The sequence below is a fragment of the Microcaecilia unicolor genome, chromosome 11, assembly GCF_901765095.1.
Source record: "Microcaecilia unicolor chromosome 11, aMicUni1.1, whole genome shotgun sequence".
Classification (NCBI taxonomy): Eukaryota; Metazoa; Chordata; class Amphibia; order Gymnophiona; family Siphonopidae; genus Microcaecilia; species Microcaecilia unicolor.
In genome coordinates, this window is record NC_044041.1 from 177270330 (window position 1) to 177292449 (window position 22120).

A 22120-nucleotide genomic window follows, 5' to 3' on the forward strand; every position below is an offset into this window, starting at 1 on the left:
AAGCTTTGCGGAAGTTCGTTAATTCATTGATCGTTTTCAAGTGAGTTGGTAATACATTCCACATTTTCGTACTCATGTAGGAGAAGCTGGATGCATGTGTTAGTTTGTATTTGACTCCTTTACAGCTGGGGAAGTGTAGGTTACGAAAGGTACGAGAGGATCGTTTAGCATTTCTGGGTGGAAGGACTTGAACTCAGCTTTGTATGCTTTATTGTGTTGTACTATAACACATGTATGTTTGTTTGTTTGTTTGGTTTTTCTGTATTTGATGTACCTTTAAAAACTAATTTAAAAAAGCTGCTGTGAGATTTTACAGCTCTTTTCATGAGACTGGTCCCATGGCAGAAGGAGATGACATTTTATTAAGCCATCTCCTACTGCCAGTGGAAGAGGAGGCTGCTCAGCAGGAGATAGCCGCACCCCATCGGAAGTTCAGGAGATGACCCACCAAATCAAAGTAAGAGACTTGGCAGGTCTGAATTTAGGAGCTCAGATTTTTTGAATACTGGGCCCATTAAGTACTAGTAGGTGAAGTTCCATCAAAGCGGAGTGCAGAGGGAAGGAGATAATGTGCAACTCTAAACTGAAAGGAAGGAGATGTGCTTTTTGCCTACCGATATCCTGCAGAAAGATTTGAACTCCAGGTAGCTGAGATGATTGGCAAGTTCTGAGGGCTCCAGATGGTCAAGGAGCAGAGATACTTTCCTCTTCTTGTTGAAGTTTGGGGTGCTATGATATGTGGATCTCTGCATCCAGTCTTGCAGCGTACTATGAGAGCACAGGAGAGGAGACATGAAGACAGATGAGGAAAACATCATTCACTAAAAGAAACAGGCTGCAGGGACTGAGAACTGCTTGTATGCTTAGGTAGCCTGAAACTTATAAGATTTATTTTTAGGAGTTAAAGAATAATAATCCGCATTCTCCTTGACACCACAACATGATCAATCTTCAGAACCACAGACTCAACACCATCCATTCCAACAGGAGGACATCTTTTTTATTGGACATAACTTAATACATTTCTTGATTAGCTTTCGAAGGTTGCCCTTCTTCGTCAGATCGGAAATAAGCAAATGTGGTAGCAGGTAGTATATATAAGAGAAACATCAAAGCATTACTTTGACAGTCTGACAGAGTGGGAGGGTGGGGGTATGCATGGGGACATCAAAGCATTTCATTGATATTCTAACAGGATGGGTGTTGGTAGGTGAGAGGAGGGTAATAAACAGAGAAATACAGCTTTATGGTTTATAATGGGTTAGAAAACCCAGATCCTTATTAAGTCTTGTCTGTTGGGTGTTAAAATATTCAATCATTCTTATTTCAAAGGTCTTACGTTCCTGTATTGTTTTAAAATTACCTTTCAGTATTCTCACAGACTTAATAAGGATCTGGGTTTTCTAACCCATTATAAACCATAAAGTTGTATTTCTCTGTTTATTTCTCTGTTTATTACCCTCCTCTCACCTACCAACACCCACCCTGTTAGAATATCAATGAAATGCTTTGATGTCCCCATGCATACCCCCACCCTCCCACTCTGTCAGACTGTCAAAGTAATGCTTTGATGTTTCTCTTATATATACTATCTGCTACCACATTTGCTTTTTTCCGATCTGACGAAGAAGGGCAACCTTCGAAAGCTAATCAAGAAATGTATTAAGTTATGTCCAATAAAAAAGGTATCATCTTATTTTCTTTTCCATGTTTTATTTTGTTTGATTTCTATTGATAACCTTTAAGAGTGGACTAACATGGCTACCACACCTCTCTACAACAGGAGGACTAAAGAGATCAGGCTACGGCAGTGGTTCTCAACCCAGTCTTCAAGACATACCTAACTGGTCAGGTTTCCAGGATACCAACAATGAATATGCATGAGGGAGATTTGCATGTAATGGAAGCAGTACATGCAAATTTATCTCATGCGTGTTCATTGTCGTTATCTTGAAAACCAGACTGGCTGGATGTGTTCTGAGGACTGGGTTGAGAACCCCTGGCTATGGACTGAGTCCACCAGAGGCCGCTTCAGCCATAAAATTTGACAGTGTAGGGAGGGAAATCATTTAGGTCCTTACACATTGGAAGTGTCAATCAATTTGCAGTGCGAGTCTTCACCCTCCCCCTTCACCACGTCCCAGAAGTCCGCCATAACCTCCTGTAGCTTGGAATCCATTTTGAATTCTTCAGGGTAGTGAGTGATCCAGTACCTGAGAGAACCAGGACAGTGAGAGAGAGAGATGGATGGTGGAGGTGGGGGCGAAGAAGGAACTAAAAGAGATTACCTCTGGGTCAATGTGACTTCCAGTATCTGATGAGAAAAGAGAAGGGAAAAGACAAAGAGAAAAAAAGCAAAGCATGAACCTAGATCTGGGTGGGTTATTGTGGTATGTGTGATAATCAGCAGAGAGAATGTGGAAGGGGCAGTTTCATATAAGGATCCATAGAAGAAAGCTAGCTATTTGACCATGCCATTAGACGAGTGATTGGACTAGGTTGGATAGGGAGTCCCATTGCCATGGAGAATGGTCAGGATGGGTAACAAGGCTAATCTTTTCATTGTGATCATAATTGTGATTTACATTGCCTTTTCATGTATAATGTTTGTTTTTTTTAACCCACATTGATGCCTCAGAGATTAGAGTATAATCAAGATTTAATAAGTAAACATGGGTAGTACATTTAGTAAGAGTATGAATTTTCCATGTAAACACACTGGGGCCTGTTCTTCCATCAGCTGAGTTTAACATATGCGGAATGAGGAAGTGTGTGGAACAATAAATGACAGGAAAGAAAGACATGAAGAACCTTTGTTATTCTCCAATGTCTGAAACACGATTAAGAGAGAGAGGAAATAATCAGTGTCCTGAACCACATCTAGAACGGCATAAAGAAGAGGATATTATGGAGGAGGGTTTACCTCATCAAGTAGCAGATTTGAAGGTGTCTCTGGCACTGATTTACCCTAGATGCTTCTTGGTATGTGGATTAAGGTTAAGGGATATACACTTCGCCCTCATTCTATAATCTAAGCGCCTGAATGTAAGTGCCTTTTGCACACTAAGATTATATAATGCCACTACTTATGAACATGAATATTCCTGTGTGTGTTCAGCGGTATTCTAAGTTGTGACCATGCAGGGAACCAGTGGTGTAGATACGTGGGGCCACGGGGGCCTGGGCCCCCGTAGATTTGGCCCTGGACCCCCCCTGACGATGACCCTCTCGACCCCCCCTCCCGCCACCAACCCGCCATCGCCTACCTTTGCTGGCGGGGGACCCCAACCCTCGTCAGCCGAGGTCCTCTTCTTCCGGCGCAAGGCTTCGTTCTGTAGACGGCGGCAGGGGGGGGGTGACGAGAGGGTCATGGCAGGGGGGTCCAGAGCCAAATGTGTTAGGGCACATGCCCCTTAGCTTGTGCAGCCTCTCCTTCCTCGTGCACCAGGGCACTTTGCTCCTGTGCATGTGCTGCCTATCCTTCCTTGTGCACCAGGGCACATGCTCCTGTGCATGCACAGCCTCTACTTTGTCATGCTCCAAGGCACATGCTCCCATGCATGTGCTACCTGCCCTTCCTTTTGCATCAAGGCAAGTGTTCCCTTGCATGCGCAGCCTGTCCTTCCTCATGCACCAGGACACATGCTGCCTGTCCTTCCTTATGCACCAAGGCATGTGCTGCCTTGCATGCACAGCATCTCTTTTTTCATGCACCAGGACACATGCTCCCATGCATGCACTGCCTGCCTTTCCTCAAAGTTGGATCCTCAGTGACTTCTCTCCTGACCTTGCATGATTTGTACATGGACACCCAGCCCCTTCTCTCCACAGAGGCTTATAACCAAGTCGTTTTCTTTGCATATCATTTTGCTGTAAATGAGGTAAAAAGGATATAATTTGAGAAGTCTGTTTGCAAATTCTGATGAAGGAATGACCCAGCTGTGCATTGTGAGAATCATATTCACCATCCGATCACTCTGAAACAAATTCCTGTCCTGATCTGTTGAGGAAATATCAGATATAGGAACAGCTTGTTTACAATAGAAGGCAGAATAGATATATATATACTGCAAGTGGAATTCATTCCTTTATTTAAACTATCAATTTGCCGCTTCCCGGTTTTTGAAAAACCATGTGTGAAATACAAACCACAAAAACACCAGAAGATCTAAGACCACCACAGCCCAATATACAACATAAGCTATTCAAAGGCCACATTACAACCCATATTTGTGTGGGGTGCAGACATACACAACTGGATTCTATAAAGTTGTGTTCCCAAATTTCTGACTGGTGTGCAAATTATAGAATAGTGCCAATTGCGTGCCAATTAGGCATCAATTGGTCTTAAGTACCAATAATAGCTCTTAAGTGGCATACTTGGCACTGATTTGTAGTTACACACATAACTGCACATAGGCGCTGTTCTATTAACTTAGCACCTAAATGCTGTGGAGGGGCATTTTTGATATGACGTCTAAGTCCAACTTTGGACGTTTTGCTAGGGGGCATTGCAGTAGACTTCAAATAAATGCTCCCAGGTACACAACTTCCTTATCTACTGAGCCCCCCCAAACCCACTACCCCCAACTGTACTCCTCAATAATAGACTTTATAGGTGAAGGGGGCACTTATATGTGGATATGGTGGATTTATGGTCAGTTTTGGAGTGTTCATATTTTCCACCACAATTGTAACAGGTAGAGGGAGGTACAGGCCTGAGTCCACCTGTCTGCAGTGCACTGCACCCACCACTAGACTACTCCAGGGACGTACATTCTTCTCTAATGGACCTGAGTATAACATCTGAGGCTGGCATAGAAGCTAGTAAGTAATGTTTTTAATTACATTTTGGGGGGTTGTGAGGAAGCTAGCGACCACTGGGGGAGTAAGGGGAGGTCATTCCTGATTCCCTCCAGTGGTCATCTGGTCAATTAGGGCATTTTTTGTGGCTAATAAAACAGGTCTAGACCAAAACATCTGACTTATAGCTGTGCCTCCATTATGGCAGAAAAAAGCCCAAGTGTTAGGAATGCCCATATCCTGCCCTTAACATGCTCCTGACACACCTCCTTGTGATTTGAACACACTTTTGACAGATTTCATAGAAAAACGTCTAAACATTGGTTTTGAAAGTACCAATTTGGACATTTTTGTGAGAAAAACGTGCAAATGCAGAGTTATGCCAATTTTGGGATATTTTTCTCTGTTGAAAATGAGCCCCATAATGTGTAACTACAAAGAGGGGTGTGCACATGGGTGGATCAGGGGTGTGTCTTTCAGTTGAACATGTAAGTTATTGAATACCATCACTTACACATTCAACTGCCAACTTTAGGTACGACCATTGACGCCAGCCTTTCACATGGTATAAGTGCTCGCTTCTAAATTTACAATCACATATCAACCCAGCGCTTCAAAATTCACTCAATAACTTCCAAGGAAAGCATGGGTAGGACTGATAAATTAAGTCATGAAGGAGCCTCGGCAGCAACTCTGTTCACACAAGGATACAACCCTGTGGTTTGCCAATATCATCATCGGCTCCCTTTCTTCATGACCTTTATCTCTTTCTCAATCATATTTTACTATGTCTTCATTTAATGTATCACAACTTTTAATTAAATATTCATAAAACCTATCTGTTCCTATGAAATTAAAACTGAATCTGCGTCAACATGGGCCATGTTTTGCCACATTGAGGCAGGGCATAAGGTCCTTGTAAAAGATGCCATAACATTTTGGTATCTACTCTGTAACTCGGTGTCTTTAACAAGGACCTTATGCCCTAACTCAACGTGGCAAGACATGGCCCATGTTGACGCAGGTCCTGTTTTAGTTTCATAGCAACAGATAAGTTTTATGAATGATATTTAATTAAAAGTTGTGATACATTAAATGACAATATAGTAAAATATGATTGAGAAAGAGATAAAGGTCGTGAAGAAAGGGAGCCAATGATGATATTGGCAAGCCACAGGGTTGTATCCTTGTGTGAACAGAGTTGCTGCTGAGGCTCCTTCATGACTTAATTTATCAGTCCTACCCATGTTTCCTTGGAAGTTATTGAGTGAATATTGAAGCACTGGGTTGATATGTGATTGTGGATCTATTATTGCCTCCGCTGTGGACTACATACTTTTCTTTTCTAAATTTAGACACATGCATGCCAACTCGTGCTCTATTATATGATACCAATTCCATGTGCAATTGCTGCTTTTGAATTGGTGCTTAGCAGCCATATTTTGACTCCTAATTGTTGGCACTCTTTCTTGAATCTACCCCACAGTGCAGTCATTGCATGAAGAAGAAACCAGGCGCCCAGTAATCTCACCAAAGGAATGGATGCATTTTTCCAGGAGTTCCTCCAAAGTGCAGCCCTTCGTCAACTGCCCCATGGTCATGGATGCCATGACTTTGTTGATCTCTGCAGGGCTGGGGCAGGTCATCCTACGTCGGCTCCGGCTCTGTCTTCTGCACACTTTGCCACTTCTGTCAGCCCCTGGGTTGTTCAAAACGGGGCTGGGCCATTCCTGACGCAATTTTCTGAAAGAAAGGGCACCAAAGCAAGCACGTAAACTCCCCTAAAGAGCTATAGTGATGTTTGATGATGTATTCAGTTTCACTTTTTATGTGAGTCTAGATAAGTTCAGTTTGTTCTTCAACCTCTAATCCTGGCCTCTGCAAGTCTCCTATCTCTCTGTTCACTTTACCTTGGTATTAAAAAGCTTGAAAACTAACAGCAGTCTGTTATCACAACCCTTCTTTTCCTCTCCCCCCATCTTCCATTTCCTGCAGCAGCTCAAGAGTAGATTAAATTCCTTGGCAATTTTGTGTGTGGTTTATTTGCATAAATTGCATTTTTGCATATTACTATAAATTTTATATTTTACTTTTCTAATTTTGCTTCTGTGTCTACAGTTTTCTTTTTCAAGTGGAGACAAAGGATCTCAATCATTAGCACAGGTTATGGGCTTTCAGGATAGGAGTAGAGCAGGAAGAAAAGACAGAATGGATGAAGGAGAAGGTTGGAGAATCTGGAAGGGGTGGAAAGACAAGTTTTAGAATCTTGGAGAAAGAATCTGGGATTGAAAGAGGGAGGAGCTAGATTGGTGGGGGAAGGGAGATGATCCTCCTGATGTCTTCATCCATTTAATCTCCTCTCTCACCTCCACAAAGTTTTTTTACACACACACACACACACATGCCTCCAAGACATTTTCTCTCACCCTCCAGTTGGCTCCTCAGTCCCCAACAATACGTTCTTAATTCCATCCCTCCTAATATGTCCCCCAGCAAATTCCACTCTTATCACCAAGTTCTTGCTCAGCACTCTTCCCACAGCTGACTCCTTCATCTCAATTTCTCCTGACACACCCTCCATCCAACCTCCCAGTCTCCTCATCCCCAGCTGATCCCAGTGGTCTACTTTTCTCCCCACTGAAGGGATGGCAGTAGCAGAGAAATGACTTGTCAGCATGATAGCTTAGAGACCACATTGGGAGGGGGGTCACTATCACAGACCAGACCCCACTTCCTTAGCATATTTATACATCACTGAACAGTTTTTTTTGCTTCTTAAGGACATAAAAGCAGAGCCATACTACTGTACAGGATCCTGTGCTTTAGACTGTTATATCTATGCAAAGTAACATAGAAAATGTTGGCAGATAAAGGCCAAATGGCTCATCCAGTCTGCCCATCTCTATCATCCACTATCTTTTTCTCCCCCTAAGAGATCCCACATACCTATCCCCACTTTCTTGAAATCAGATACAGTTCTCATCACCACTGGGAGGTTGTTGCATGCATCCACCACTCTTTCTGTAAAGAAGTATTTCTTTAGATTACTTCTGAGTCTATGTCCTTTTAACTTCATCTTATGCTGTCTCGTTCGAGAGCTTCCTTTCAGTCAAAAAAAGACTTGCCTCCTGTACATTTATGCATATATATAAATGTCTCAATCATATCTCCTCTCTCTTGTCTTTCTTCCAAGTATACATATTGAGGTTTATGAATTTGTCTCTATATTATGATAGTCACATCCAGGATAGTTGGGTTAAGTCAGTTTCAGTCTGAAATACAAGTCCCAGAAGGCATTGCAGGCAAGGAGCCAGAGGGGGAGATGAAGAACCCGGACTGGACTCCTAGCTGCAATCAGGGAAGACATGGGTATAAGCTGGCAGGTTGTGTAGAGTGGCTGCCACTAGGCGGAAAGAGAGTTAGAAAACTCTGTGTGCAGGAGCTCATCATTGGTCTCATTAGTCTAATGCTTAACTCAGCTGGTTTGGGTGTGAGGAAGCTAATGGAAGGAGAATGATTGGTGGTGGTAGCTGAGGCCAGGGATTGATTAGGCAGGAGTCCCAGGGAGGAGTTCAGTTCAGGAGAAGCAGAAGGAGAGAAGAAGTTTGCAGGCTAAAAATCCTTGGGCAGGGATGTCCCTAAAGTACTTTGCAGGCTGACATTCCTTGGGTGAGAGGAAGTCCCAAAGTATTGAATTCACTGTGAAGCTGATGCAGGGGAAAACCCTTGGGTAGAAGGAGTCCCTAAAATATTGAACTCTCCGGAAGGTAAAGAGGATAGAAGGTAGAAACTGCTGCTTGGTTACTGAACTGTGATGATGAACTGAAAGAACTGTTTGTCTTGGGAATTGAATTACTGTTTGTTGTGCACTGGATAAAGAGCCCAGACTGGAGCCTGTAAGCCTGTATTGAATCCTGGTATGTGCTATGCTGCTGTTGGAACTGTGTACTAGAAACCTGCATGGAATAAAAGTCCTTAAGATTGAAGTTACTGGTGGACATCTATTTCTTCATTGTGCCGGGAGCCTGTGGCTGGAGGAGATTGTTCTATCCTTGGCTGCACAAGAGAGGCGCCTGGTTACAATATACCTTATGATGAAGACCCCTGACAATTTTAGTAGCCACTTTGTGGTCTCCAGAATTGTGCACAGTACTCTAAATGAGGCCTCACCAGAGACTTATACAGAGGCACTATCGTCATCTTTTTCCTATTGGTCATTCCTCATCCTAAGAACCCAAGCATCCTTCTGGGTTTTTTGGCCGTTGCCCTTACATCCAGCTACTTTTGTGGAAATGGTGGTTGCTGAGTTATGTAATATTGTATTGAAAGTATCTCACTGTGGCAGTAAATTGATCTGTTCTTACTTTGTGATTTGAGCTGTATTGAGGAACAATTTTGAAAACCATGAATGCCAGAGTGAGTGTACGTAACAATAACAGCTAGAGTGAGCAGTACCCAGCACGTTTTAGGATATATCACTAACATGATGGTTCTATAAAGTATTATTTATTTATTTATTTATTTATTTATTAGGATTTATTTACCGCCTTTTAAAAGAAATTCACCTGAGGCTGTGTACCACAAGATCAATCTTGACATAGGCAATAGACACACAGCAACAGAAATATATTCTCTATGGAACTCACTGCCTCCCCAAATCCGAGCTGAATCCTCATTACACAAATTTAAGGTAGCCTTAAAAATTTGTCTCTTTCACTGTGCATGTGACCCTAGCTAGTCTGATTACACTGCTTCTGACTTTGGGTTCACTAGACATCATCACCCACAAATTCTCATCAGATCCAAATCTCACAATAACAGACACAAAATGGACAGCCAGACCATGGTTTGACCACTACAGTATTAACCTCTCCCTCCACTGGAGAACAAAAAAGACACAACAAAAACAACAAACCTACACTACGAGAGGCAAAATAGACCCACTAATATTCTGGCAACAACTTTACACCGAGGAATGGACAACACCTACAGACTCACCCCAATTTCTTGAAGAATGGGATAACAGATGCAGAACAATACTAGACAATATAGCACCACTTCAAACCAGAACCTCACACAGAAAAAACTCAATACCATGTTTTAACGAAGAATTGAAAGAACTAAAAACTCAGGTTAGAAGACTAGAAAGAGCATGGAATAAGAAAAAAGACGAAAACACACTCAAAGACTGGAAACAACTACAAAGAAAATACAAATACGCTATCAGACAAACTAAAAGAACATACTACAAAACCAAAATAGGACCAAACTACAAAGATACACACAAACTCTTCTCACTCGTAAACAATCTCCTAAACACCACTACAGCCACCTCCAACAACACAGAAACCCCATCAGCAATCAACCTCGCAAACTACTTCAAGGAAAAAATCATAAAGCTCAGACTTATGATACCTACAAATACAACAGACTACACAAACATACTTGAATGTCTAGACCCGGAACCCGGGGAATACCCAGCAGACCGATCATGGACCAACTTTGACAAGCTCTCATCAAAGGAAATCTCACATTGGCTCGGAAAATACGCCAAATCACAATGCAAATTAGACATATGCCCTAACAGCCTAATAAGATCCGCACCCAAACAATTCAAAATAGACCTCACGAACCACGTAAATCACAGGCTTCAAAACAGGCTCTTTCCCACAGATAAAGGAAACATCCTACTACACTACCGAAAGATGCTAAGAAGAACACAATGGACTTAACCAACTACCGTCCAGTAGCATCTATCCCACTCATAACCAAACTCATGGAAGGCATAGTGGCGAAACAACTCACTGAATACCTAAATAAACACTCAATCCTGCACGAATCTCAATCAGGATTTCGGACAAACCACAGCACAGAAACTGTTCTAGTAGCCGCAATGAACTCATTCAAACAAGCAATCGCAACTGGTAACAACATACTCGTCCTACAATTCGACATGTCCAGTGCCTTCAACATGGTTAATCATGAAATACTATTACATATACTAGAATACTTCGGAGTAGGAGGCACAGTAATCAAATGGTTTAAAGGATTCCTAATCACAAGATGATACCAAGTAACAACGAATGCGGACAGATCACCCCCATGGACATCCGAATGTGGAGTACCCCAAGGATCCCCCCTATCACCAACCTTATTCAACCTAATGATGATACCGTTAGCCAAACTGCTAGCCAATCAAAACCTCAATCCTTACATAAATGCAGACAATGTCACAATCTACATCCCGTTCAAACATGATCTAAATGAAATCACCAACAAGATCAACCAAAGCCTCCAAATCATGCACACCTGGGCGGATGCATTCCATCTAAAACTTAACGCAGAAAAAACACAATGTCTTGTACTTACCTCCCAACATAACACAAAAAACTTCTCTACCATAATCACACCATACTACTCTCTTCCAGTCTCACAAAACCTGAAAATTCTTGGAGTTACTATTGATCGAAACCTCTCTCTCGATACCCACGTGAAGAACACGACGAAAAAGATGTTCCACACCATGTGGAAACTCAAAAGAGTAAAACCATTCTTCCCGAGATATGTCTTCCACTCCCCGGTACAGTCAATGGTAATAAGCCATCTGGATTACTGCAACGCACTATATGCGGGCTGCAAAGAACAGACTATCAAAAAACTCCAAACAGCCCAGAATACTGCCGCCAGACTCATATTTGGAAAAACTAAATATGAAAGTGCAAAACCCCTAAGAGAGAAACTGCACTGGCTCCCACTTAAAGAACGCATTGCGTTCAAGATATGTACGATTGTACACAAAATTATCCATGCAGACGCCCCGATCTACATGCTGAACCTAGTGGACCTACCTCCCAGAAACGCCACAAGAATATCCCGTAAATTTCTCAATTTGAACTTCCCCAGCTGTAAAAGACTAAAATACAAGCTGATGCATGCCACTACCTTCTCCTACACGAGCACGCAAATATGGAATGCTCTACCCACAGACCTGAAATCAATTGTCGAAACAAATAACTCTCACAAATCTCTGAAGACACACTTCTTCAACAAGGTCTACAACGAGAACCAACAGCTTCACTAATTCACTTTCCCAACCCAACCAGTTATGAAAATTCACTTCTACTATCACCCACCCAATCACTTACTCTGTCTTCCCTACTTAATCTCTACACACTACTAACTGTATCTGATATTCTGGAATGACAATGTCATAACAAAACTATGTAAGCCACATTGAGCCTGCAAATAGGTGAGATAATGTGGGATACAAATGCAATAAATAATATTAAATAATAATATACCCTCTTTTCTATTACTCTTTATTAGATCTACCTATTTTGTGTGAATGATAATCCTTTCCTATCATTGTTTGTAGTTCCTTTCCCTCCTATTTTTATTTTGTGCTTTTTATTATTCATTAATTTTTTTTAGAATTGTAAACCACTTTGATCTGCCAGTTCGCAAAGGTAGTATTTCACATGTCAATAAACGAAACTAAACAGTATATATTATGGCATAGTGGGATACTTTCAATGTTGACACAATACACAATAAAACATCTTAATAGGCAGCATAAAGTATAAGTGAAGGTGGAACATATAGACAGATAAGATAGACTAACAGGAGTTAGATAGAGAATAAAGGAACTAATCTAAAGAAAGTTGCATGTGAAGTCAGAAAGGTCCATGAAATAATCTCAGTTTGGGAAGGAGTGGATAAGCAAATCCTGCTACAGTACTGTATTTGCAGCTGGTGTTAGTCCTTGTGTGGGTGAGGCTAACTAATTAGTTGCTTCATCCATTAAAGGCTTGGGAGAAGAGCCAAGCTTTCACCTGCTTCCTAAAATATAGATAGTCTCCTGTTGAGCAAAGCCTTTCATTGAGTGAATTCCAGATTGTAGAGGCTACTCCAGAGAAGGCTCATTGGATGTATCACATCAAGTGATGTCTTTATACTTCTTGGGGGGACTTTAGTGACCTTTGAGGTGTGTAGAGGGAGAATGTGCTTACACATGTATGTTATTAGAATAATGGCATACATGTGTGTATGTATGCACAGAAATGCATATATATTTTTTTTACATTTGTACCCTGCGATTTCCCACTCATAGCAGGTTCAATGCGGCTTACATATTATATACAGGTACTTATTTGTACCTGGGGCAGTGGAGGGTTAAGTGACTTGCCCAGAGTCACAAGGAGCTGCCTGTGCCTGCAGTGGGAATTCAACCCAGTTCCCCAGGACCAAAGTCCACCACTCTAACCACCAGGCCACTCCTCATTCCAAAATTCTGCCTAAACTGTATAGTGTACATCTTACAAAGGGGAAAGGGAAAATGGGACTTGATATACCGCCTTTCTGAGGTTTTTTGCAACTACATTCAAAGTGGTTTACATATATTCAGGTACTTATTTTTTTGTACCAGGCGCAATGACTTGCCCAGAGTCACAGTGGGAATTGAACTCAGTTCCCCAGGATCAAAGTCCACTGCACTAACCACTAGGCTACTCCTCCACTCCACATAGTGTGTATTTTAGAGGTAGGCATGCACGTGGATGGGACTCAAACTTATGCACATAACTCATAGAATACTATAAGTTACATGTGTATCTGCCAAGGTGCACGCAAGCCAGCTCTATGTCTGGCATAAGTGTTTGTACCTAAATTATAGGTGCATACTTTCACTGTTATGCTAGTATTCTATAAAGGAAAGTGGGTGCCTACATTTTTTTTTAAATAGAATCGGTACCTATTTATTTAAAACGTCTCTTACGATCATTGCAAAAAAAAGCGTTTTAGTGAATATCATGAAAAAGTAGAACCTAATGTCAACATGGAACATACAAAGCCCAGCAGAGACCAACTCAATATTTCAAACGAAAATCAAGCAAAAATTAAGTATCAAGTTTTTTTTGTCCCTAGCTCTACCCCCCGCCCCATTACAACTAACCCCCTGCAAAACACAAACAAGAACATCTCACATATTAACAGAGCAATCCCATCTTAGTAATAATAGTGTAATATCCAGATAAGTCAATCATGCCGCTCAATGATTTACCCTTCCACCAGCAGCAGAAAATGTTCAGGATGCTAAAACCAGTGCAAAAATATAAATAAGGGAAGAGAAATTGGTCCCTATTTATAGGCTTCCAGTTGTAGAATTGCCCCTATAAAGGTAATAATATATCCCTCAATATTGAGCCCATAGCGGTCAGCATTTTTAAAGTTCCAGCAGCCATGGATAAAATAAATACATATATATTTGTCTGCAGTATCCAGATAGTGGCTGCCATTGATTATCCGGAGTCAGCACTATCCAGTTACTGGTGATACTCAGACCAGATAACTAGCCAGTTAGTGGTCTGAATAAAGCTGCTAATTAGATAACCTCAGTTTCTGCCAATCCTGGCACTATGCAAAGGGTGTTAGTAGGGTTAAGTGACTTGCCCAAGATCACAAGGAACCACAGTGGAATTTGAACTGACTTCCCTGGTTCTCAGCTCACTTCTCTTAACCATCAGGCTACTTCTCCACTGCTGAAGAAAAGCCATATGATGTATTGCAAAGAACTGCTTAGGGGTCATTGCATGCATGTGGGAGAAGGTTTAGTGCTCTGGTGAGACCAAAGTGGAACATTTTGGTGTCAATGCTAAGCAGCTTATGTGGCATAAAGTAAACACAGCACATCATCTAGCTAACACCATCCCTACAGGAGATTATGGTGGTGGCAGCATTATGTCATAGGGATGCTTTGCAGCTGCAGGTACAGCAAAGGTTGTGAAGACTGAGGGAAAGGTGGTGCAAAGTATAGACAGACCTGGAAGAACACCTGTTCAGTCTAAAGTAGACCTGGGACTGGGGAGAAGATTCACCTTTCAGCAGGACAGTTATCCAAAAGCATAAAGCAAAAGAAACAATGAAGTGGCTCAGCATGAAGAAAATGAATGTCCTCGACTGGGTCAGTCAAATCAAGATCTGAATCCAATAGAAATCAGTGGCAAGACTTGAAAAGCATGTAGTCCACTGACAATCCACAGCCAACTGGAGAGAGCCTGAGCCTGACTGCCAAGAACAATAGGTAACAATTGCACCATTCTGCTGTGCGAAGTTGGTTAGACGCTTATCTTAAATAACTTGTGGCTTCACCCAGTATTGAATAAAGGGGCATGAAAAATGATGCAATCAAGACTTTTTAATTTCTTATTCTTAATTTTTGAATGTTTATTTAACTGTGTGTTTTGTAGATCAATGAAACTCCCTCTTTAATGCAATTCTAATTCAGTGGTTTACAAAGAGTTTGAAAACTGTGCAAGGATCTATGAAGACTTTTATAGAGCACTGTGGGCTGGATTCAGTAAATGGTGCCCAAATTTAGGTGCCAGAAAGATCCGCGCTAAATTAATTATTCTATAAAGGGCCTCTGCACTAAGCACCCATTATAGAATAGCTCTTAGTTCTAATTCCCGCACCCAACTTTGGGTGTGAGGACTTCCGCCTGCTGAAACCTAGTGTAAATGCTGGGGTGCAAGTCGGACGTACAACCCAGAAGTTCTATAACATTGCGCCTAAATTTTAGGAATGCAGTGACCTGTTCATGCCCTTCCCATGGCCTCGCCCCTTTTTGGATTGTGCATGAGGCACATTAGGTGCACAGCGCAGGGGCGGACTGACCATTTGGGCAATGGGCAGTACCTGAGGACCCAGAGGCTCTAGGGGGCCCAGAGGCTCTGCCTGGATACCCACCACCAGGGCCGCTGAGAGGCCGGGCTGGGGCACTGCCCCTGCCCGAGGTCGCCGCCGCCAAATTCCCCTCCACCCTCCGTCTGTCACCATGCCGGGCCACCTGCATTGAAATCACAGCACCTCTCACATCCGTGTGAAAGCGCTGCAGGCAGCAGCAGATTGCCTCCCTTTGAGCCTCCTTCCCTCCCTGTGTCCCGCCCTCACGGAAGTTACGTCAGATGAGGGCGGGACACATGGAGGGAAGGAGGCTCGAAGGGAGGCAATCTTCTACTGTCTGCAGTGCTTTCACACGGAGGTGAAAGGCGCTGTGATTTCAGTGGAGGGGGCCCATCCTGGTGGCAGACGGTCGACAACAGAGGGCGGGTGGGACTGCGGCGCCGGGCTCCCCTTGGAGGCCCGGGCCCGGGGAATTTTGTCCCCCCTGCCCCCCCTCTCAGCGGCCCTGCCCACCACCACTGCACATTACAACAACCCTCCCCAGTCCTACCTTGAAGGGCCCTGGTGGTCTAGTGGCCTCTGCAGGGGCAGGAAAGAATCCCACTGCCATGTTTTAAAAAATGGCTGCTGAGATTTCTGAGACCTGTGAGACTACTGTGGTAAGCCTCGGCAGCCATTTTGAAAACACGATGGTGCTAGACACAGTAGCAATAGTGGGCAGGAAAGAGTGGGGTTCTTTTCTGCGCCCCAATAAGCCACTAGATCAGTAGGGCCCTTCAAGGTAGGACCAGGGAGGGCCTACTTTGGCTCAGGGTATGTGGGAGGGGGCAGCAACTGCAATGGTGGTGGTGGGAGCTGTAGTGTGTGCAAGAGGGGCAGCAGTGCAGCTGTGGTGTAGCAGGCTGTGGCCAGGGGGCCCCATGACCTTTAGTGCTCAGGGGCCCCAACCACTGTCAGTCCACCCCTGGCACAGCGTTGTAGAATAGCACTTAGGCAGATGTGCACATAAGTGCCAGGTAAAACCAATAAGAACATAAGCATTGCCATGCTGGGACAGACCAAGGGTCCATCGAGCCCAGCACCCTGTTACCGACAGCGGCCAAAAGAACAAGCAATTTGTCCCGCCCATCCTAGAAATACTGTATTATTCCCTCGTCCATTCAATAACATTCTATGGCTTTTTCCTCCAGGAAGCCGTCCAACCCTTTTCTTGAAGTCCGCTAAGTTAACCACTTTCACCACCTTTTCCGGCAGCGAATTCCAGAGTTTAACTATGCGTTGAGTGAAGAAAAATTTTCTCCGATTCGTTTTAAATTTGCCACACTGCAGCTTCATCGCATGCCCCCTTGTCCTAGTATTTTTGGAAAGCGTAAATAGACGCTCCACATCGACCCGTTCCATTCCACTCATTCCACTGATGGTTAACAGCTTGTTCACTAATTACTTTGCACGCACATCTGCCCAGACTGCCCAAATTTGAGCACTCTATATATCGTATCCGGGGGTATATGTGTGCTGTCCTTTTGGAATGTCTGTAGACGAACGAAGAACTAGTTGCACCGTGGATAGTAATCCTCGTTATGCCCACAGGAAGAGAGGTATGACAATGATCACGTCGTAATTTCAGCTTATTTCCAGCTAGGCAGCGAACCTGTTTCACAAAAACCTACCTGAAAGCTCCGGCACAAAGTTAGACCTGCTCCAAGGCAGGAGTAACCGTGTGCACGTATGTGCCAGTTGGAATCAGTGCATCGTGTGTATTTTACAAAAATGCATTTATAAAGGCAGATCCTGCCCCTGCTGTGCCTCTGGGAGCATCTGTATATTTACACCCCTCCCCCCTACTCTACAACTTTAGCGCCTAATATGTGGCTTTCGGTGCTAAAATTATAGAACACTGGCACAGAATGTGCAAAAATGCTAACTGGGCGCTAAGGGGTAAATTCTATATATGGCACCAAAAAGAAACCTGCACCAAAAAAGCACTATTCTACAAAATGCACTTAAAGTTAGGTGCGGTTGTACAATATTTTATTTATTTATTTGTTGCATTTGTACCCCACATTTTCCCACCTATTTGCAGGCTCAATGTGGCTTACATAGTACCGTCAAAGGTGTTTGGCCAGTCGGTGGATAACAAATACAAAGCTGAATAGTGATCGTATGAGGTATAAGTGGAGGGTCGGAATGGGTGAAGATTGCGTGTTGTCCTGTTCGATCATAGTCATGCTGTGTTGGTAGGTGAGGAGGGTTACGTGTGGTCGTTGGGGTAGGCCTTTTTGAAGAGGTTGGTTTTTAGTGATTTCCTGAAGTTCAAGTGGTTGTGGATTGTTTTCACAGCTTTTGGGAGGCCATTCCATAGTTTTGCGCTTATGTAGGAGAAGCCGGATGCGTAAGTTGTTTTGTATTTCAGTCCTTTGCAATTTGGGTAGTGTAGGTTTAGGTAGGATCTTAACGATCTGACTTTGTTTCTTATTGGTAAGTCTATGAGGTCTGTCATGTATTCTGGTACTACGCCGTATATGATTTTTGTGGACTAAGGTGTAGATTTTGAAGATGATCCGTTCTTTGATTGGGAGCCAATGCAACTTTTCTCGGAGGGGTTTGGCACTTTTGAAGCGTGTTTTGTTGACTATCAGCCTGGCTGCTGTATTTTGGGCGGTCTGGAGTTTTTTTTTGAGTTGTTCTTTGCAGCCCGCTTAGATTCCGTTGCAATAATCTGCATGGCTTAGGACCATTGATTGTATTAGGTATTGAAAAGTTGCTCTTGGGAAGCAAGATACGCCTGCCTAACTTTAGGCATGGTCATTTGCACCAACTAAAGTGTGGTTCAAATACCCGTGCATAAATTTAGGAGCGGATGCCCTTATTCTCTATCTACGCCCGTAACTTAAAGAAATGCCCCTGATCTGCCCATGACTTTCCCCATTTCCACACCCCCTTTTTTGACTCACATGTAAAATTTGCACGCAGATCCTGTGCCTAAATTTATGTGCATACGTTCCGATTAAATCTAATTAATGCCAATTGCTTGTTAAAAAGCCAATTAGTGGCACTAATTAACTCGTTATTCAATTAAATTGTTGATTTGTGACTGTTCCGTGCTAAAAGCCTTAGCCTTATCTGTGGATCTCTAAGACCTTCGTTTTTCAGAACTTTCAGCATCCCGTATATGGATGATGATTCCTTTCAAAGACAATGATTTTTCTAAACACATCATTCATCTCCATTGACGTCAATGGCATTACTCTCCTAACCATTTCTTTCACCTCCAAAGACTTCAGTGCCGTCACTCTCTTATATATGCTAGCAGAACCATGCAGGAATTGTTTGATAGGCCTGCAGGAGACTTACTAACATATACCAGAGCTGCTCTCCTTTAAAAATGAGAGAAGTGAGCAATAAACTGAAAACAGACATACATGCACCTGTTAAAAGAAGTGATTCTCTCTGTTTATATTTAGCTACATTTCTCACTTCTGGGGAAATCCCACTGACACTGATAGACAGTGCTGTTCAAAGTATTAGGTCAAAATACTTAAATAAAAGTAAAAATAATTGTATATTGTAATTCTTAAGTAAAAGTACAGTGAAAAACACATAAAAAATGTACTCAAGTAAAAATAAAAAAGTTATTGCCTAATATATTACTTTTTGAGCAAAAAATAAAAGTACCACAACTACAACAAATGCAACTAGCGTTAAAATTTTTATCCCAACAACTTTATTGTTCTCTTCAATTCAATCCACTTTGCTTTTAGTAAAACTACATTTCTGAAAATGACTGTCACTCATGTGAGTGGGCTTTGTCACATTTGCATATCGGAATTGCTAGTGCAACTTTGTAAAACAAGCCCTCAGTCTGATAAAAAGTTCCTTCAAATCAGGTTGCAGTATTACTGATGTCTTCTGACTGGGTCTGCGGGTTTTGATCAAAGGAATGCCTAAAACATTTGATTTCTGTACTTTATCATCATTATTGTTATCATCATCTGCATTAGAAGTAGTGCTGTCTAATTCATCACTTGCATCTTCATCATCGTTATGCTGTCCAGTTACAAAGAAGACTTTCACAAAGATGGAATCATTGTCTGTTCTTATTCTAATAATTCTTCATCTGATGGCAAAGTCTGCTTGAATAGCTTTGAGAACTGATGCAAGAACATCAAATATGTGGAAACCCTCCAGTCTTAAGGCCAGACAAGAAAACTTCCTCTCTAAAGACTCTATCACAAGATGATAGTCACTCCAATGTAAAATATCCTGTGGGATGTCTGTAGACACGTATGTCTGTTCACCAAGAATTGCAACCGGCTTCCCGCTTCAAAGTGACCCAACTTATCACTGTTCTGTATGGCTGGAGACCAGTAACCACTTCAACAAACAGGCAACTCTACTGTTCTTACAGGCTGTATTCACTGAACAGCAACATTTTAGATGAGATGATCCTACTGTGTGTATGAAGAGGTTTGCAGTAGCAAAATTCTGTTCCCGGTTTTGCTGTTTTATTTGGTTTACTGAAATCATCGTTTACACCTCGCTCCCACATTTACTTTTTACTTTTAACTGCAAATATCAGATGTAACTGAGTAAAAGTAGTAAACATTGGTGAAATTATTACTTCAGTAAAAGTAACAAATGTTATCTTGTATTTCTTTACAAGTAAAAGTGACAAAACTTTTACTTAAGTGCAATAACTAATTACATTTATTTAGCTACATTGCTGATAGACAGATTCATCTCAGCTTCTGCCCTTTGTATCATCGGTTCCTGAATAAAACTGGAGAAGTAATCCACTGCAAATCAGTAGCCTTGGTGCTTGCCTGTTCCATTAACATGCCAGCTCCAATCGATAATCAGCGAGAATGTGGCAAAATCTGATTTCTCCCCAGTTGGTGTTTGGGCATCATTATAAACTGGTAATGAATCATTCAAGACTTGGGGAGCTAGCTTTGGAAGATGCCAGGGTATAAATCATTATAAGCTCCCCCATATCCTGATCCTATGTTGTCCTTTTGGAAGTCTGAAGGCTGCAGAATGCCAGGAAAGTGAAAATCTTTGGCAAACCCAGCACCCATGCTGATTTTAAAAAAGTGGGGAAAGCATGTAATGATTGGCTCATAGAATTCTTTCCAAACCCTGTGTGTGGATTGGGTACAGGAGGGGCAATTTTTGGGGTGGTGGTACAGTTGTGAGGGAGTTGGGGCAGTTGCAGGAGGTAGATTTTAGGGATGGGCAGTTTGTAAGTGATTGGCAGTTACAGTGGGTATTTTTGGGGGGGCAGTCTGTGTGGAGATTGACCCTTATTCTTATTCTGGCCCTTATCACTTCGCATTTCTTTTTATTAAATCCTTCTGACTCTCTTTTTTTTCACTTATTCTCTTTCAGTATCACAACACCTTGAGCCTCTATGGTACTGGTACACAGCATAAGAACTTTTTCACTACATGCTGCTCCCTTCCCTTTCTCTGAAGCCAGCAGACCCTTTGCTCCATGCTACAATTTTCCTTTCTTCAAAGTCTAAATGTTCCTTTTGCATCCCATGTGGGAAAACTGCTTTCATCTCCCTGGGAGATGCTAATATCTGCCTGTAACCTATTAGCTTCTTTTTTTCACCTGCTACCTGTAAATTGGTCTTCCAACTCCAGTGCAAGATCACAGAGCACAAACCAAAAAACCAAAGGCTAAGGGCATTGTTACATTTCAGGGAAGAGCGGTCCTTTCTCCATGACAATTGAGCAATTCAATCATCCGAGCCCTGAGCGTTTATTTTGACTGGCGCAGGGCTCATAAGATAAGTCAAAGTTTCTTATGTCATTTTTGCTGGCTTAGTTGGTTATTTGCAGTGCATTTGTATTGGTAGCACAAATAGGAACACAATTGCACACCGCAGAAAATAGCACATTATTGCACATAAAAAAACACTATTGTGAGTGAGTGGCCCAATGAATGAAGTGCTATGTTTCACCCGTTAGCAGTCTTTAGTGACTACCACGTGGGTGTTTAAATTTCTGAGGGCGCTCCCCTCTTTTCATTACATTTGCTACATTCTCCTGGTTGTGTATGTTCTATTTTATTTACCAGTGAGTAAGGGGATTTTTTGGTTTTGATCTCAGTAACAGCAACATAAACCCTCTCCTGTACCAGGTAAATTGTGAATACAAAATTCAAAATACTACAAAAGTCACTCAGGAGACCAACCAGCTTATTTTCAAAGGAGAAGGGCGCCCATCTTCCGACACAAATCGGGAGATGGGCGCCCTTCTCCCAATGGCGGCCAAATCGGTATAATCAAAAGCCAATTTGCTGCCTGTGATGGTCACCTTATTCTGCCTGTTGATAGAATTGCATAACAGAAGTAATCTCATCATTTGGAAGCTTGACCTGCAGTGGTAGTACTGGAAGACTATTGCTACTGGTCAACCAGTGCATTTTGCTCCTGGAGCCTGACTGGGCAGGAGCAATAGGGAATTTCTCCTGCCCCAGCTACTAGATACCAGGAAAATCTCAGTAGGTTTGGGGGGTGAGAGTCTTCAGGGCAATGGGGAGAGATTGACTAGGAGGATCTTCTAAAGAGGGGGGGTCTGTGCGGAATGTCTTTTACACTACCCCCTTTAAGATGCTCATGAGAAGCAGA

General features: G+C 42.4%; 1 protein-coding gene across 2 annotated transcripts in view; it reads right to left on the reverse strand.

Moving 5' to 3' along the window:
- The window catches only part of RASGRP4 (RAS guanyl releasing protein 4), a 68722-nt gene that overhangs the window by 35420 nt on the left and 11182 nt on the right, over window positions 1-22120 (reverse strand). The window contains exons 2-6 of one of the 2 annotated variants that reach the window (XM_030218670.1): window positions 6335-6546; window positions 3895-4000; window positions 2924-2986; window positions 2082-2213; window positions 615-768 (exon numbers count right to left, since the gene is read on the reverse strand). In XM_030218670.1, the coding sequence (XP_030074530.1) occupies window positions 615-768; window positions 2082-2213; window positions 2924-2986; window positions 3895-4000; window positions 6335-6546 (667 nt within the window). Of the gene's footprint in view, window positions 1-614; window positions 769-2081; window positions 2214-2288; window positions 2315-2923; window positions 3086-3894; window positions 4001-6334; window positions 6547-22120 lie in introns of those variants that run through there. The other variant, XM_030218669.1, reaches the window with a different exon arrangement.